Source organism: Anomalospiza imberbis, chromosome 11 (assembly GCF_031753505.1).
Source record: "Anomalospiza imberbis isolate Cuckoo-Finch-1a 21T00152 chromosome 11, ASM3175350v1, whole genome shotgun sequence".
NCBI classification, from domain to species: domain Eukaryota; kingdom Metazoa; phylum Chordata; class Aves; order Passeriformes; family Viduidae; genus Anomalospiza; species Anomalospiza imberbis.
The window spans coordinates 4156221-4173099 of NC_089691.1; the positions used below are offsets into that span (position 1 = coordinate 4156221).

At 42.9% G+C, this 16879-nt stretch overlaps 1 protein-coding gene across 1 annotated transcript in view; it reads right to left on the minus strand.

Annotated features, from left to right (window-relative positions):
• The window catches only part of SYN2 (synapsin II), a 165850-nt gene that overhangs the window by 76100 nt on the left and 72871 nt on the right, over positions 1 to 16879 (minus strand). Inside the window, exon 5 of the mRNA XM_068201492.1 lies at positions 3676 to 3765. Coding sequence (XP_068057593.1) covers positions 3676 to 3765 — 90 coding nt within the window. The remainder of the gene's footprint in view (positions 1 to 3675; positions 3766 to 16879) is intronic.

Here is a 16879-nt window from a genome sequence, read left to right on the forward strand (position 1 = left end):
TAAATTAAGAGACAGTCCTGATAATCACAGCCCCCTTCCCAAGCCAGTATTCCTATGGACTAACTACACCTTGCTGAAGGAAAAACCAGATTTTTAATTATTATTCCTATTATTCCATGGATTTAAGCTTTCCATGGAACAAATTTCAAGCCCAAATGATGACAGGCTAAAACTGCTCAGAGCTACAAGAACAACGTCCATCCTCAGGGCAGCTGCACTAAAAACCTCCCTAAATACATGACCAGTACTTGTACCCCAGCACTGTTAAAACTTTAGAAACTCACCTGAAAATACATGCAATAAATATTGCATGACTTACACAGCAACGATTTCTGGAAGCTCTCAGATATTTGACCATAGTTAATAGAATTTAATTGTTTTTCATTCATGAACACCCACCATACCCTGTCAGAGAATTTGGCTACTTGTGAACTCAAATTAGAGAAGGGTTACAGCACATTTTGCCTGTAACTTTTTTAGTGCCATAACTTTCCTGATTTGATGACTGGAGTTAGTAACTAGTCCTTCACGCATGTATTTAACGTTATAAAAGCAATTCAATTCACAGTGGTGAAACTTTGGGAAGTGTAAATGCCAAAGTTCAGACTATTTGTGCCCCAGAAAAAAGGGGCAGAGCCCTCAGTCAGAATGGGGATCTCCAGTGGCTGCCTTTTCTGACAGATTTTACTATCTAAAGGACAGGATTGGCAACAGTCTTACTTTTTCTGTGACTAAGTTTATACATTTCCAGTGAAATGCAAATGGTGCAAGGCCAACAGGAAAACGTGTCATTATTCCTTTGAGGAATAGGTGGCCCATAATATATAAAAGCCAATGTTTCACTTTTTGTTTACTATAAATCAGTCTGGCTCTTTTAATTTACAACCCTAAATTAAAACCATATCTATGTGCTGCCAAATGTAAAGCCCAGTTTGTTTTCTGCTTTACTCAAGACAAACCAAAAATTTCCCAACACTAACAATTTGGACCATAGACTTACATTAATGAAACAAAAAGAATAAAAATCGACATTTCTTATGAAAAATAATTGATATTGCAGTGTCAGTATTGGCAGAGCTATTTACTGACAGTGCTGTGCATTTATATTATTAATTTCCAGAAAGATTCAAAGCCAGGCCTCATTTCCTCGTGTCAGAGCAAACCAATACCTGGAGAAGCCTACACAGCTTAATAACCACAAAGGTTAATATTCAGTGGTTAATATTCAATACCAGTCCTGTAGCATTTGTCTCCAAATCCATTTTGATGGGCTGGTGCCTTTTGGATAACAGCAAACAGGTATTTTCAGATTTTTAGCCCCCCAGAGCTCTGGTCCTATTTCAGTTTTACAGTAATTAGACCTGAACCTCAACTCACCCAGCCCAATTGCCTTCTCTGTGCACCTTGCACAAAGAAATGCTTTCTCTGGTATTTATGGACAGAGTGTGATACAAATTGCATGCCACAATTAGTTTTTAAAAAATCCCCACTTTTCCTGCTATAAAATAGCCCTCATGAGGTGTTTCACAATGAAGGTCTGTCTGCTTTCATTTATGGCTGAGCAGAAATCTGCCCAAACTTCCCACAATGGATGGTACCAAGATTTGGGGTTTTTTTCCCTCATATCAATAAATGTGGCAAGAAAACCTTTACAAAAACCCAGCTCAGAATGAGATTTTATTTTCCCTGAGGAAGATTCTCAAAAGGCTTGACTACAACGCGGCATTCTGAATATGTAATTTTAATACCAGGATTTTTACTGTAGTGGCATTGATATCTTATCAACAGAAGATTCTTTTTACAACGTTTTCTTTTTGCTTCTTGAAACTGTGTTTGTGTTACTGTTACAGAAATACAGCCTGGCACAACATTTGACTTTAATTTGAAAATGACTCACATGACTTTTGGTGAGAGTAGGGAAAAGAAGAGAGAAGGGAGATTGTATAGGTGAGCAGGGAAAAAATCACCACCTGGAACATTGCTGGTGTTTCCTCAACGTTCCACTTAGGTTTTAATTAAATTGTTCAGCAATTACGTTGGCGAAGCCATGTTGTTTTTGCAGAGAACAGAAGAGGTGGGAATGCAGTGAAATAAAGGGAACTAATTACTGAGGGAAAGGCTGTAGATATGACTCAACCAGCAAGGAGTTCAAAAGCCTCACAGCGTTTTTTGTGATCAGTCTGGGATGAATGTTTCTGTTTCAAGAAGTGTTTCATTAAAGCAGCTCCATTTTTACACAAAAGAATGGCATCTTTGTTTATTTACCTTGTATTGCCTAAAGCCTCAGCACAAATGATCAGCAGAGGATGAAAGGAGCACCTCTGGCACGCTCAGCTGACCCTCAATTCCCAGAGATTTGGGGCTTTTTCCTTCTCCCCACATCCCCCCTGAGCTGGTTTGCACTGGAGCAGGGGACAGCTCCAGGTTCCCTTTTGGAGAACAAAAAAGGAAGGGAAAAGAGCAAGAGGAACACCAAAAAATATTTTAAACTGTAATTGCCAAATTCTGCATCAACAAATGCCAACGAGGCCAGCTGTTGATTAAGTGTTGAAAACCCAAAACAAAATAACATGATATGGTTTCAGTGCAGCATCAGAAGACTCTGATTTCCAGATCATCTTACAACCCACTCCAGAAATTAAAACAAAATGTTGTCTTATACCACATTGCCTGATTATTGCCCAAGCCACAAAGTACCAGATGCTTTCTTCAGGAGGAATAAAACCAAAAGAGTGCCATCACAGGAACTATTGCAGCAGTCCTGAGTGGCAATGCAATACCCAAACGGTTCATTTTCTCTAGATTAACATTCATTACCATAGAAATATGTAAAAAAAATTACTTGGCTGGGGAGAACGACATTCAAAAGTTCAAACAAAAGAGAAATAACAAGTTCTGGCTTTAATGAGCAATGTAGAGGAATGAAGATGGGGAAAACCGCTCACAGGGTTGCTACACTCAGAAAAATATGCCATATAAACTTTTAAGTCTGACACATTAGTTCTTGCCCCAGAATGAAATGTTCTTTTTTTCTATGGACTGCAGTTTAGCAATGCACCCAGAAGTCCTGCTTTTTTCAAAAAAATTACAGCCACTCTCAAGTTTGAAGGATCTCTTAAGGGTCATTGTGTCCCACACCCTTCTCCTCACTGCTGCCTAAAACTGAACCACAGCCTAAAACCATCATCTGGGTGCTCCGTGGACTCTGTCAGGCTCATCTGTGTTCTTTTTCTGTCTGTAGAGCACTGGGAATCAGTGTTAGCTCAGGTACCTGAAGATCACAAGTCACAACCCTGATTTTGGCCGAGTTCAAAGCTCTGCAGTGCCCAGTGCATCACCTCCAAAGACCACAAACACCGTGAGTGCACCAGGAAGGACTGGAGGGAAAACAAACCATGCAAGTCACCCCTGCACTTTCAGAGCTGTTCAGTGTCTTTGAAAGCATTTAATCTCTCTGAGATCTGCAGCTGGGCAGTTGAAAAATGACCACTGTCCCATCTGAGCACCCTCCAGCTCACCATCACAGTGATTTCAAGTACTCACCCTGTCCCACCTCCCCTGAAAGCTGCCAAAATGGCTTTTGGAGTAGGCAGTAAATGGGACAAGGGAACTGTGTGTCCCAATCCCTGTTTTACAGGCACAGGAAGCAAATTTAGCACTGCTGTTTGCACCTACCATCTCCTTATGGTTTGGGTAGAACGTCTGCTCGATCAGAGGGAACTTCTCTGGGCCCAAAGTTTTGTAGACAGACACCAGCTGGGCAAACTGCAAAACAAAGCAGAGCAAAACAAAGCTCAGGAGAGAAACCACACTGTGCCCAGATGAGCTTCTGCTCAGGACATTTTGTTTCTTGTCTTGGGTGTTTGATAAACTCAGCAGTCAAGATCTCTCCTCTTCCTCACACACCTCTTTAATCCACCCAAGCTGTGAATTTATGTACAGACCAACACACAAAAACACCTTGAACAATTAAACCCTCACAAGTACAGGAACTGAAATACAGAGGATACATCTGGATTTCAGGTATCTCATTGTCTGTGTGTTTGAAGATGATTCTGTGATGATAAAATCATTATAATTTTGCCTCTTGTCATCTTAAACCTAAAGCCCAGGCATAATTACCATTCATTTAGTGGCTGGCACCTCCCTGACATTGATTTGGCAGTGTTGGCAAAGAGATAAAAGTAACTGTGCCATGCTAAGAGGGCGGGTGAGGAGCAAACTGCAGAGGTTTCATCTCTCAGGTTGCAGCCATGAGCCATTCCCACATGGCCATCCTTGGATGGGGGTGATTTAAACTGCTCCCTGTTATGCCATTCCTATTCATGTTTTCTACAGACTATTCTGATATAACACCATGTGTTAAATCAGAGTATTCTTGCTCCACCACCAAAGATGAGGATGATTTAAACTGCTCCCTGTTATGCCATTCCTATTCATGTTTTCTACAGAATATTCTGATATAACACGTGGCCATCCTTGGATGGGGGTGATTTAAACTGCTCCCTGTTATGCCATTCCTATTCATGTTTTCTACAGAATATTCGGATATAACACGTGGCCATCCTTGGATGGGGGTGATTTAAACTGCTCCCTGTTATGCCATTCCTATTCATGTTTTCTACAGAATATTCGGATATAACACGTGGCCATCCTTGGATGGGGGTGATTTAAACAGCTCCCTGTTAGGCCATTCCTATTCATGTTTTTTATAGACTATTCTGATATAACACCATGTGTTAAATCAGAGTATTCTTGCTCCACCACCAAAGATGAGGATGATTTAAACTGCTCCCTGTTATGCCATTCCTATTCATGGATTTATGGAATATTCTGATATAATATTCATTTAAAGCTCCCGTGACACATCCTGCCTACCTGTAGTCTGGACTGCAGCAGCTTCACACAGAACATTTACATTAAAACAAGAGAATTCTTTCTTAACTGGAGATGGAGCTGGGGCTGTTCTGTCTCTCTGCTGAGCAGATAACTCTCCTCTGGTAACAGTTGGGAAAGGAAATCCCTCCTGAGCCCGGGCTGAGGTTTCCAGGGAGCAGGAGGGCTCTGGCAGCCCAAGGCCAGAGCTGTTCCAGGGCTCCGAAGCTCTGGCTCTGCCTGTGATGTGTTCAGCTGTCACCGTGCCAACACGGGACATAAACAACTCAGCACAACACTGAATAGTGGGATTTGCTGCTTGCAAACAGCACAAAAAGCACAGAACAATAGAACTCTGTCCATAATGCAGATAAAATACCTACTCTGAGGAGAGGCTCAGGGGCAGGGAGAGCAAAAACTGTTTAAAGGGGAAAAAAAGCCCTGTGAAAGCTTTGCTGGCATTTCCAGCTGGCAGAGAGGACTTGTTTAATTTAGTGGTGTTTACTTGGGTTTGGTAAAATACATCTTTAAATTTGGAAGGCCAGTGGAAAATACCTTAATGATGAGCAGTCTTCACCAAAAGCCTAAGGAATTGTAGTTGGGTTGTGTGCTGTGCAAATCAGGCCTCAAGGAAAGGAAATATTATCACAGCTACCAAAATAAGGTGGTTTGTGAATAGGATTCCTGACAACTTACCCAATATTTCAGTTCTGATCCAAGAGCCAAATTTCAAATTCCACAAGAAAATACTGACCATTAAATACATGATTTTTGCCAAGCAATTGTTAGCTTAAAATAAATCTATTTCCCTATCTTTAAGTAAAAGCCTCCAGTGAAAAAATAAAATCATATTATTGTGTTTCCTATGATTCCTTCCCGACTTTCTTTTCCATTTTCACTGTAAGGGAGCAAAAGACACTGAGAAAATGGCATTTTTGTAGGGGTTGTGGCATTCGTGCAAGAGATAAGAAAGCTGTAATTGAGATTAATTGCTGGCAAATGCTTGTTTAAAATAACCCTAACCCCTATATAACTGTTTTAGGTTTTTATGTTATTTTATAACCTAAAATAACATAGTATCAACCACAGACAACAGACATATATCACTCCAAAGTGTCCTCTAATCCAGTAATTCAGCTGGGAAATAGCAGGTAGGAAAAGCAGGTTCCAGTTTTTGAGGCAAAAGAGAGAAATCTCAAACTGCCACAGCTGGGGGATGATTTATCCTTTACCCTGCTGAGCTGCTGCTTCACCTCCATGTCTACAAATCTGGGAACCTCTTGTCAGTCATTTCTCCCCGAAAATGCAACCTGATAAATTCAGCCCCAGTTCACACAAAATTTCAGCATTCTAATCATATCCATAAATTTCCATAAATATTTTTTTTTTATTTTCCCTGATTGCTGCTGGGCTATTTATAAAGAAGAATTTCATTTAAGTTTTAATGACCTTCTATCAATTTTTAAGTGGAATTTGGACTATATATTTTTATATTTTCCTTTTCAGCAGCTGAACACCAGTCCTGGACCGAGGCATCATCTTTTTAGATGATAAATTACTGAATTATCTAATCCCATGTCAAATGTTTATAGACATGGGATGTTCATGAAACAGAAAATATTAACAGAGCCACTGAAGTATTTTACATGGATATCAAAACCCATAATCATCTAAAAGCCCCCCAACTCCTAGAGCTTAGAATTTCAGCAGAAGTCATGTTTACATCTTAAGAAAAAACAAAGAAAGTGGAAAACTGTTCTCAGTTTAGCAAGTTGAATTTACTTCTCATTTTCCAATTTTGCATCTTCTTTTCAGTCCCCAGGCACATGTGTTTACAGTTTGCAGATTATTATTTTAAAAGGAAAATGGTTGGGGTTTTTAGCATTTGTTGTAATGTCAGCTCTTTTCTAGTCAGGATAAAATCCTTCCACACCCAGGCCAGGACTGTTCCTTTATAACAGAACAGGACAGTGACAGCTGTGCTTTTTCTCCTCTCCAACAAGGTGTGACACAGAGGAGAAATATTCAGTCAAAAAAACATTTATTCCCTTTGATTTCATATCAAATCTTTCTGGGGTTTCACCACACCAAGACTGGAACTCTAAATTTGACTGCATAGATTGTGCTGTAACCAAGCAAGAGCTACCAAAAATCCCTTTGTTGTCTCCATAAAGAGTCAGATAATTCTCTTGCTTATCACCCTTGAGGAGCTAAAATGTGCTTTATTACATCTCTGCCATCTCTGAGGGGCTGGGGTTTGCTCCTGAGCAAACCACACCAGCTCCTCCCTTGAAGATAACCAGATATGATATTTAATTCCTGCAGATGGTGCCACCTCTAATTCCAGAAAGCTGCTAATCCCTCTTGCCAGCTGCAGGGTTTGTGGCACTGCCCGTTCCCATGGGGAATTTCCTGGGATGCTGACAGGATTTTAACTCAAGGAATTGCATCTCCTTCGGCTGTTCCCTGCTCAGGCAGGACCCCTGGGCTGTGGGTTTTACTGAACCCGTTCTGTCAGAGATTTCCCTCTTTTGCAGGTTCATTAGCTGTCCTCTACCAGCTGAGAACTCCAGCTGGCCAGCTAGTGCTTCCTGGGAATTGAAACAATACCCAGATTCTCTGGGTAGTCTGCTACACCCACCCAGAGCAGCTGGCATTCTCTGGGAGCTGAGAAATGGGAAAACTTGGATGGGTGCACACTTCCTCAACCTGTCTGTCATAAAAAACCACTGCCAGCTGAGATTTAACACATCTCTGGCTGCTCTAAGGTGTGGGCTCATCTTAAGAGTGAAGAAATTCCATGAAATATCACTTTTCCTCTGGATGTCCATCTATAAACTTGCCTCCTTCCAAATGCATTAATGAGGTTCAGAATTTGGGACTTAAAATCTTGAAGTTAATTTTTCCAATTTTCCAGTGTGATCTCAGTGCTCATCAGGGATGGAGGCCTCTGCAATGGGATTTTCCCTTTCAATGCACAAAGGGGAGGTCCCTTTGCCCCACAGTGACCTGCCCCTGGAGGCTCTGCAGGTTTGGAAAGCTGAAAGATGAGCTGGTTTGCATTATGGGCTGCTTATGTTACAATTTTAGGGATTTAACAAAGAAAATGACACGTTGACTTCTTCTTCTCTTCAGATGGCACCAGGAAAAATGACCTCAAGTCCATTTTTAGACTGGAATGTCCCTTTTCAGGCTGAAATGTCCCTTTTCAGGTGGAGGCTCAGAAATGTGGCTGGTCATTCCATAAAGTCTGGGTTATCTTGCGAGACTGAGATGTTCAAAAGCACGAAGCACAGAGAGGGGTCCCTTGGAGGCCAACAAACTGAGACACAAACATTTGAGATGCTCAGAGGGAGGAGGAATGAAGCAGTTAAGTGGAAAGGGCTGGAAGGATACATTTGACACACGTTCTCTGTTGGAGTCAATCAGCTTTGGCCAAGATTTTTCACTATATCTGCATTTTAAACACAGTGTCTGTACAGTATTTTAATATTATATTACTGTATTTTTAATATTATTATTACCTGGGAAGCATCTGTGTTACCTTTTTGTGCCCTCCACGTGCTTCTTTGTTAAGATTGGTGAACATTTCTTGTCTTAACACTTTAGCAAACCCTGAACTTTTCCAGAGAGCTGAGTTCACACACGTTTGATACTTCATGGGAGAATGGAGGGGAGCAGACTCTGACTGCAGCTGACACCCTCCTCTTCAGCAGGAGCTGACACACAACTCCATGCAAGTATTCAAACTCCTAAAGTCAACCCAGACCTTGACACAGCCACTGAAGGGTGAAACAGCTCCTACAAATCAGTTTGGGTGCACGAGCAGAGTGCAGAGGAGATGGGAGCTGGCAACAGAACTCGGTGCTCCTCCAGTGGCTTTCTATCAGTGATGAAGAGAGAGAGAGGGGATTTGGTGTGATGGTCAAAAAATCTGAATTTTTTGTGGAGTACAACTGCTTATATTCTTATTCTAGGGATACTGTAATGTTTTACTACAGTGATTGGGTTAATCATCACATAAACAAATGTATACATTTTAAACATCTCTCGCTTGCAGAAGTCTGGTGTAATTTTCTTTTTCCTGATAAACCCCTCTGGTTGAATCTTCTTGCAGTCTAGATTTAATCCTCAAAGTTCTATTTGCTCTTGCCAAGGCATCCTGTTATCAAATCTCTTATGCTAATCAGATCCAAAGTCCATCATCTGCCTTGTGTCCCAATATCCCAATGGTTTTCCAGCAGGACCCAAAGCCAAAGACAGGACAGTGGGTCTGGGAATGCAAGGATTGCTTCCATGGACCCTGCATGGTGAGTTTTGTACCACAGGTGAGGTGTTCCCTGAGGCTTTGCAGCCCAGCCTGCACAAGAGCCCCAGAGGGGATCACCCCAAGGTGATCTCTGCCTCTCCCGGATGAGATCTGTCCCTGGTGCATTCTCCCCTCAAGCCCTGCCCTGGGATCATCAGCATCTCCTCCTTGTCTTTGTCTGCAGCTGATATTTCCTTATTTCCTTCACCTCCTCTCCTTTCAGCTCCCTCCTGGCCCTCTGGGGCTCTTGCAGCCCCTCCTGAGATGGAGCTGCTCAGCCCCTGTGGGGTGTGCTGGCCCTTCCCAGAGGCATTTGGGCTGTCTGCTCCGGCTCTCCAGAATTTCCAAGGGCATTTTCTGGGCTCCAGCACCTCCCCTGCAGCATGAGAACTGCAATCCGAGAGGCACAGCTCTCCCACTGCTAATCACCATGTCATTAACTGCTGGAATATTTTCACATTAGAATTACAGCTGATGAGATGCAAACCATTAAAAGCTCCTACAGGATTAAAAAAAAAAAAAAGTCTTAAATAAAAACCTCATGCCCTTGGAAGAACTGCATGAACTGGCTTACAGATCACCAGAGTGCATCCATGAGAGAAAAAAAAAAGTTTTCTACAACAGTTGGAAAAACGGGATTAAAAATATCCCAAAGAACCAGAAAATGGTCACAGTCAGAGACATAAAAACATCTCCTGGCTTGCAGGGTTGGGCAAGAAGGCATCTGGCAAGGAGAGACACCTTGGCTGGTGGAAGAGACACTGACAAAATGTGTAAACAGTGAGGAAAGCGAGATTTAAGGAAGACATGCAGATTAAAATGAATAAAAGCAGCCTATGAGCATAAAAGGGTAGAACACAGATCAAGACATGCCTGCTATAAAAGAATTAGCAAAAGGTAATACCATGAGGCCTAGATTGAGAGGCCTTCTGGAGCCCTTAATTTTTGATTGAAAATTTAGAGAAGGAAAATAATTTGATGGAAGTGAGAGGCTCTGGGGGCTCCTTCCTGGGTGCTCTTTCAGCAGTGAGAAAATGCACTTTATTCCACTGTTATGGGAACAGGGAGTTCAGTGCTCTGACCAGGGAAACATTTGTGCTGTTGTTTATTTTGATGGCCTTGTGCTTAAGCACTTCTCAGAAGGATTTGGGGTTCGTGGCAACAGAAAGAGATTTACTTGTTTGTGGGGCTTTTTACAGATGAGGTCCAGTTCAAATAAAAATACCGAGATCAAGGAAACTTGTAGAGGAAGGAATCAGTGGTGGATTTCCAGGTGGATTTCCATGGTAGACTTCAAGGGTAGGTTTCCAGGGTGGAGATTTCCAGGGTGGATTTCCATGTCAGAATTTCATGGTGGATTTCCATAGTGGGTTTCCAGGGTGGAGATTTCCAGGGTGGATTTCCAGGGTAGATTTCCATGGTAGATTTCCAGGGTGGATTTCCAGAGTGGAAATTTCCAGTGTGGAGATTCCCAGGTGGATTTCCAGGGTGGGTTTCCATGGTGGTTTTCCATGGTAGATTTCCAGGTTGGAGATTTCCAGGGTGGATTTCCATGGTGGAATTCCATGGTGGATTTCCAGGGTGGAGATTTCTAGTGTGGATTTCCAGTGTGGGTTTCCAGGGTGGGTTTCAAAGGTGTGTTTCCAGGGTGGATTTCCAGGTTAGAGACTTTAATGGTAAGTTTCCATGGTGGGTTTCCATGGTGGATTTCCAGGGTGGAGATTTCCATGTTGGAATTCCATAGTGGATTTGCATGGTGGGTTTCCATGGTGGAGATTCCCAGGGTGGGTTTCCATGGTGGATTTCCAGGGTGGAGATTTCCATGTTGGAATTCCATAGTGGATTTGCATGGTGGGTTTCCATGGTGGAGATTCCCAGGGTGGGTTTCCATGGTGGATTTCCAGGCTGCAATGCCACTCCTCAGACACCACCAGCCAACCTCTGCTAGGCCCAGCAGGAAAAGCCAAAGGACTCCTTGAGGTGGCTGATACCCAAACAGGGATTTCACAGCATTTTAAACTGAACCACCCACTAAAAACAGCTCAGAGAGCAGGGGCGGTGCTCACACACCCCAAAAAGAAACCAGGACACTTTGCATCCATCTCAGAGGGGGCTGGAGCTGAGGATGGAAGTGGAATATCCAAGGATGCCACAGGGGAATGGCAGTGCTGGTGGGAGCTGTGGAGATGATGTGGGAGAACTGCACTGGAGGAGAAGGACAGGATGGGGTGGGGACTGCCCTGGTGGAGCCATCACAACAGGAGGGATTTTCCTGGATGGGTGACAGATTCCTGTGTCAGGAAGGGAAGTGTCACCCCCCTGATCCTCCTCAGCTCTGAGTCACCACAGTCACACACTGAAGAAGCAGATACAACCTGGATTTTAACTGGAAAAAATTATTTTCTAAGATGATTTAACAGGGTATATAACCCACAGGTTATATACAGGTTTCCTTTGTAATTATACATTAAGATTGCACAAGAAATCAAACTTAATTTCCATAATCTGGCCTTCAGGTATGGATATTTGCCTTAACCAAGTACAAAAAGAGTTTCTGAGTCTCTACTGTAACAAAACCAGCACATAATACAAAGGACTTGAACCCCAGCTTTACAGTCCTGTTCTGAATATTAACTTTACAGCCTCTGTTTGAAAACAGTTTCTTCCACTAGAAGTTAAGAAACAGTTAAAAAGTCCATTTGAATTTCCTGCCCCTAGAAATGCCCAATGCAATGAAAGTCTGTAATGGATGTCAAGAGTTTCCACTGCTGCTTTTTAGTGCAGAGGAGAACAGGGCAGAGTGGCAACAACCTACTACAAAATTCAAGAATGTAGTCAAAAATTCTATTTTTGCTTTAAATGATCCTGATGGCAGTAAATGCTGCTCAAAGCAAAATACTCTCTTACTCAGTTTATATATAAAGCACTTGAGAGTGGAAGCAAGAATTGGTAAATACAGAGCTGAGAGAATTATTGGCTGTATGGAACAGAAAAATCATCACCACACTGAGATTTATTTATTATTTAAGGATGTCTGCTTTTTTTTTTTTCTTTTTTTTTTTTTTTTTAACTAGGAATTTCAAGTGACCTTACTTATTTTAGGAAAGCAAAATTAGCAAGGAAGGCTGGAATACTCCCTTCCTATTCCAAGACTAGATTAAACTAAACCAGCTCTATAAAGAGGTGCAAAGAGCAAACACACTACTAGGTTTAACGTATTTAGATTTCTAGTTGTGCATTTAAAGTTATAATTGTATTAATTCTGCTCCAGTTCAGTGTTCAAACCTGGTATTAAATTGTCTTCTGACCAAAAAGCTTACAAAGTTTTCACCTTCCCTCTGACACATTTTTGTGGATTTACTTTCAGCTCTCTCACAACAAATCCATCAACATGTTTCGCTCTAAGTGGCAGACTGGGCAAAGAGAATTTTCTGGCTGACAGAGAATTAAAACAGGTTTTATTCAGGTTTTTTATGCAGGTTTTTCATTCTTAAGAAAGTTTTGCTTCAAGGAAAAGCACCTGTTTGTTCTCTGGCTGCCCTGGAGATGCACAAGCCTCTGATTTCACTCGAAATCTGTAAATCCAATACCCTTCTGTAAATCCAAAATTCCCATGGATAAAGGGCACAGAACTGGCCACTGAGGCAAATATTTGCTGTTGGGCACGTGGAATTTGATACAGAGACTGCCAAATGTCATCTCACGGGCTGCTCAAGCCCTGCCACCCGTGTCCTGGTGTCTCAGGAAGCAGCTCTGCCCTGCTTGGGAGAGGAGGCAGCTCCTGCTCCAGCCCTGGGGCAGGGAAAGGAAATTCAGCAGCTTCCTGCAGTGAGAGGGCAGGAAAAGGTCCCTGCACCCCTGTGGCTGCCCTGCCTTCACCTGTCAGTGAGATCAATCCTGCCAGAGTGGTTGAAACTGGAAAGTTCAATGCTGGCCCCAGGTTTGGGCTAATGGAATGCATAAAACTGACTAAAGTACATCTCAGTGCTCCTGACATTCATCATGATGGCAGACATTGAATCTGAGTGTCCCTAAATGTCTTCCCTATCTGAGCTGCACCCAGGTTGCAGGTCAGCATTCTCCAGCCTTGACCTTTAAGAAAATCCCCTCTGGCACATAAAAGAGAGCAGTGACCAGCCAAATTCTATCCCATTGCTCAGCAGTATTGTACAAATCTGACTTTTGCTAACGAGCACAGGGTTTTCTTACAGCGAAATAAACATTTAGAATTTGTTTTTTTTAAACCCAGCATGGAATAGCACTGAAAATCTCCCAGATTTACAGCAAATAGGTTTTCAAAATGCCTCTCTTCTTGCACACATTCATTTTATTTGTTGTTTGCTCTCTAGAAGATGCTTTGACACAAAATTGAGTCTCCTCTGCGTGGTTGTGTCTCCCATTAGCATAGCTTCAATAATTTGTGTCAACAGGAAGCTGGAAGGAACAGAGCTCATATCTTTTTTCTGCTCCTCCTGCAGAGTCCTGACAAATGTCCTGCCAGTGCTTCAATCTGTTGCTCAAGATTTTTAAAGTATAACTGGGAGTGGAAAAAGCACAAGAGACCAACATGGAGCAGCAACACAGAGGAGAAAACAAGGTGGGGAAGAGCACCAAAAAACATCAAATAGCAAGAAAGGGCAGTTAAAACAGACCTTCCAAGAAAGCCAGGTAAAAATAGAGAAGTTAAATGTCCAGTTAGAGCAGAAAGATGAAGACAGAGAAGTAGAAAAGCATCTGTAAAAGAAATGGAAAGCAGAATACAGCACATGAAGTCACAGAGTTGTGTAAGCCTGGCAAGAGGAGCAAAACAAGGAAAATATCAACAAACTTGCAAAAAAAGTGTTTGGCCATCTGCTCCCAAACTGAAGGAAAAGAAACAAACAACAACTGTGAGATTCCCAATGCTACCAGGTCTGACAAGGAAAGCCATACCCAGCCTTCCCTTGCAACGGCTGTGGCTGAGCAAGGAGATCAATTTTGGCATAACCGAGTGTTCTGTGGCACTTCTCTAACATCGAAAAGCTTCTTTTAATTTATATATTTATATAGCAATAAATTCCTACAGTGGGGCAGAGTGGGACATCTGAAGATGTTTCAGCACAAATGGGTTCCCATCTGGAGCTCTGTGTGAAGAACACCAGAACCTTCCAGCTCTCTTCACACTCTCCAGGTATCTCTGCCTCCCTCTCTGCCAGCTCTGGCCCAGAAAACCCTTCCTGCCCGCTTCCTCTGTTCCCACATCCCTGCAGTGCTGGAGCAGAGTGCCAGGAGTGCACTTTGATGGGGCCAAGCTGCTCAGCACCAGCTCCCATCCCTGCATCAGCTGCCTCTCACAGGCTGGGACAGCTCTGCCCAAGCTCAGCTCACCTGGGCTTCCCAAATCCCTCCTCCCTCTTTCCGAAATACAGACCCTTCCACCACCCTGGCCAGAGAGGGTCACAGTGCCCAGTCGGGGGGGCTGTGCCCCCTCCTTCTGCAGAATGAATGTGTGATTAGGGCATCAGCAGATCCTTGAAGCCTCCACAGCACCCCTGCAGCCCCCCAGGAGAAGAGATGTGCAGCCAGCTGCGGGGGCTGGGATGCTTGTCCTCTTCACTAAAGGAGCCAGAACTGGTTCCTTTTCATATCCTGATGTTGTCAGGGAGCTGGACTGATTTTGTGAGGGTTTTCAGTTGAGTACAGCTGCTGTGCACAAGTGCAGCAGTTCTGGACTCTCTGCAGGCCTGGAAGGTTTATCACTGTCAGAAAGAACCTGGAAGCACCAGCCCAGCCCCTGCAATGCCTGTAATTATCACACCACAGCCAGGCTGAGCTAAAATAAAACCCAACCCTTTAGTCTATCTGCAGCAGCCTTGGACATTGAACCTTGCAGCCCCTGACAATTAAATCAGAGTTTGCCTGTTTGGTGTCACTCAGCTCGACTTCCCTGCCTGACTCCACTTATTAGCAAGCTGCTGGACACAGCGGGGTGGGCAGGGAATAAACTGGGGTGTTCCAAAAATACTGCACCCCTATCACCAATATTTGCAACTGAAGCTAAACTCCAGCAGGGTTCAATTGAAGGAAACCCTTCAGCAGGCAAGTTTCACATCAATCATTATAAGAATCATGCAAATGGATGCATGCAGGAAGATTTTTTTTTTTTTAATTCAACACAGGACACTGGCAAATCACATTTTGTAATTTTTGATACATGTTGTTTTGTTGGGTTTTCTAAATATTATTTCCCCAGTCTAAATAATGGGATTTTACCTAATGCTGCAAGCTCTGATATCATCTCCACATTTTGCAGTTCCTTCTGGCCTTCACACATCTCCACAGAACCACAGACTCATTGGGGTTGGGAAAGCCCTCCAGGATCACCAAGACCAGGAACTAACCATGAACTTCTAAGTCCACCATTCACCCTTGTCCTTAAGTTCCACATCCACGTGGAACTTAAATCCCTCCAGGGACAATGACATCATGTGCTATGAGAAAGTTTGCATAAAGCTCCTAAGCCCCAGATAAGGGAAGCCTCCCTTATTTCCTGAATTACATTCTCTAAAGGAAAACAGATAATTTAAATGATATCAAATATTAACTTTGGATAATTAGTGATGCTCTTTTTTCCCCTCTTTACTTTTCTTTTCATAAATGCTTTACAGCAGGATCTGCACCCCATTAAACACGAGTAAAACTGTGAGGTGAATTTGGAATCCTACAAGGACAGTGGATGTTTTTCCTCACCTTAACTCAGTGTAGTCGTAAATTGAACCAGCTAAAATTCTATTCTTGTTTGATGGGGTTATTTCATGCCCAAGACAATTCCTTTGCAACATGAGCCTGCACTGAGACTTTCTAACGTTTTTATAATAATTCTTCAAGGAGGGCACGAACCTTAAAACAGTTCCTCTGCAGTGCTCTGTGAGCTCAGCAATAAAGAGCTCAGCCTTTATTTATAAGAGCCATGCTTTCCCCCCAGCTTTCTGACATCCTTACTAGCATTTAAGTGAAATCCATCTCGAGCCAGGGCCATGAATTTTCCATGAGCTCAGTGCTAAGTGTTATCACAGAAGTGAAATAACTCGAGTGCTGTAACGACCCCACAGAATGAACATGTTTCAGAGCACAAACATCTCACCACACACACTCATTCCAACATTTCCTTCCACCTGGCTGCTCACAGCCCAGCTTCTCGCAGGGCTGTGCAGTGCTCTGAACTTCTGCTGTGCATTTGGAGGAGCTGTGCATGCCCTGAGTCCGGGGAATACAAGTTTTAAGTCCTCTTCTCAGTACATTCCTGGCTATCGTTTCACCACACCCCACCTTTCAATAATACACCTTGGATCAAACAGAGATTTGTTCACTGTCTATTGGCAAGTGCACAGAAAGCCAGAGTACGAAAAGAGCTTTCCTGCAACATTAAGGGCAGGTGCTGCAGTTTGTGGCACAGGGTGTGAATCTGCCCTCAGAGCTGCAAAGATGTTCTACATCTGGAGCTGTGTGCTCCTAAAACACCAAACACCTGACAGGGTGAAGAGCATTCATTTAAAACCCAAAGGCCTTGTGTGTTGAGTTCTAACTCTCATTTTATCTGAGAGCCCTTTTATAACCAGTCTCATCTCGCTGACTTCCCCTCCTAGCAGATCTACACTACTCCTAATTTTCCTCTGATATAAGGAAGATTCTCATGTTCTCATGTTCCCATGAAAT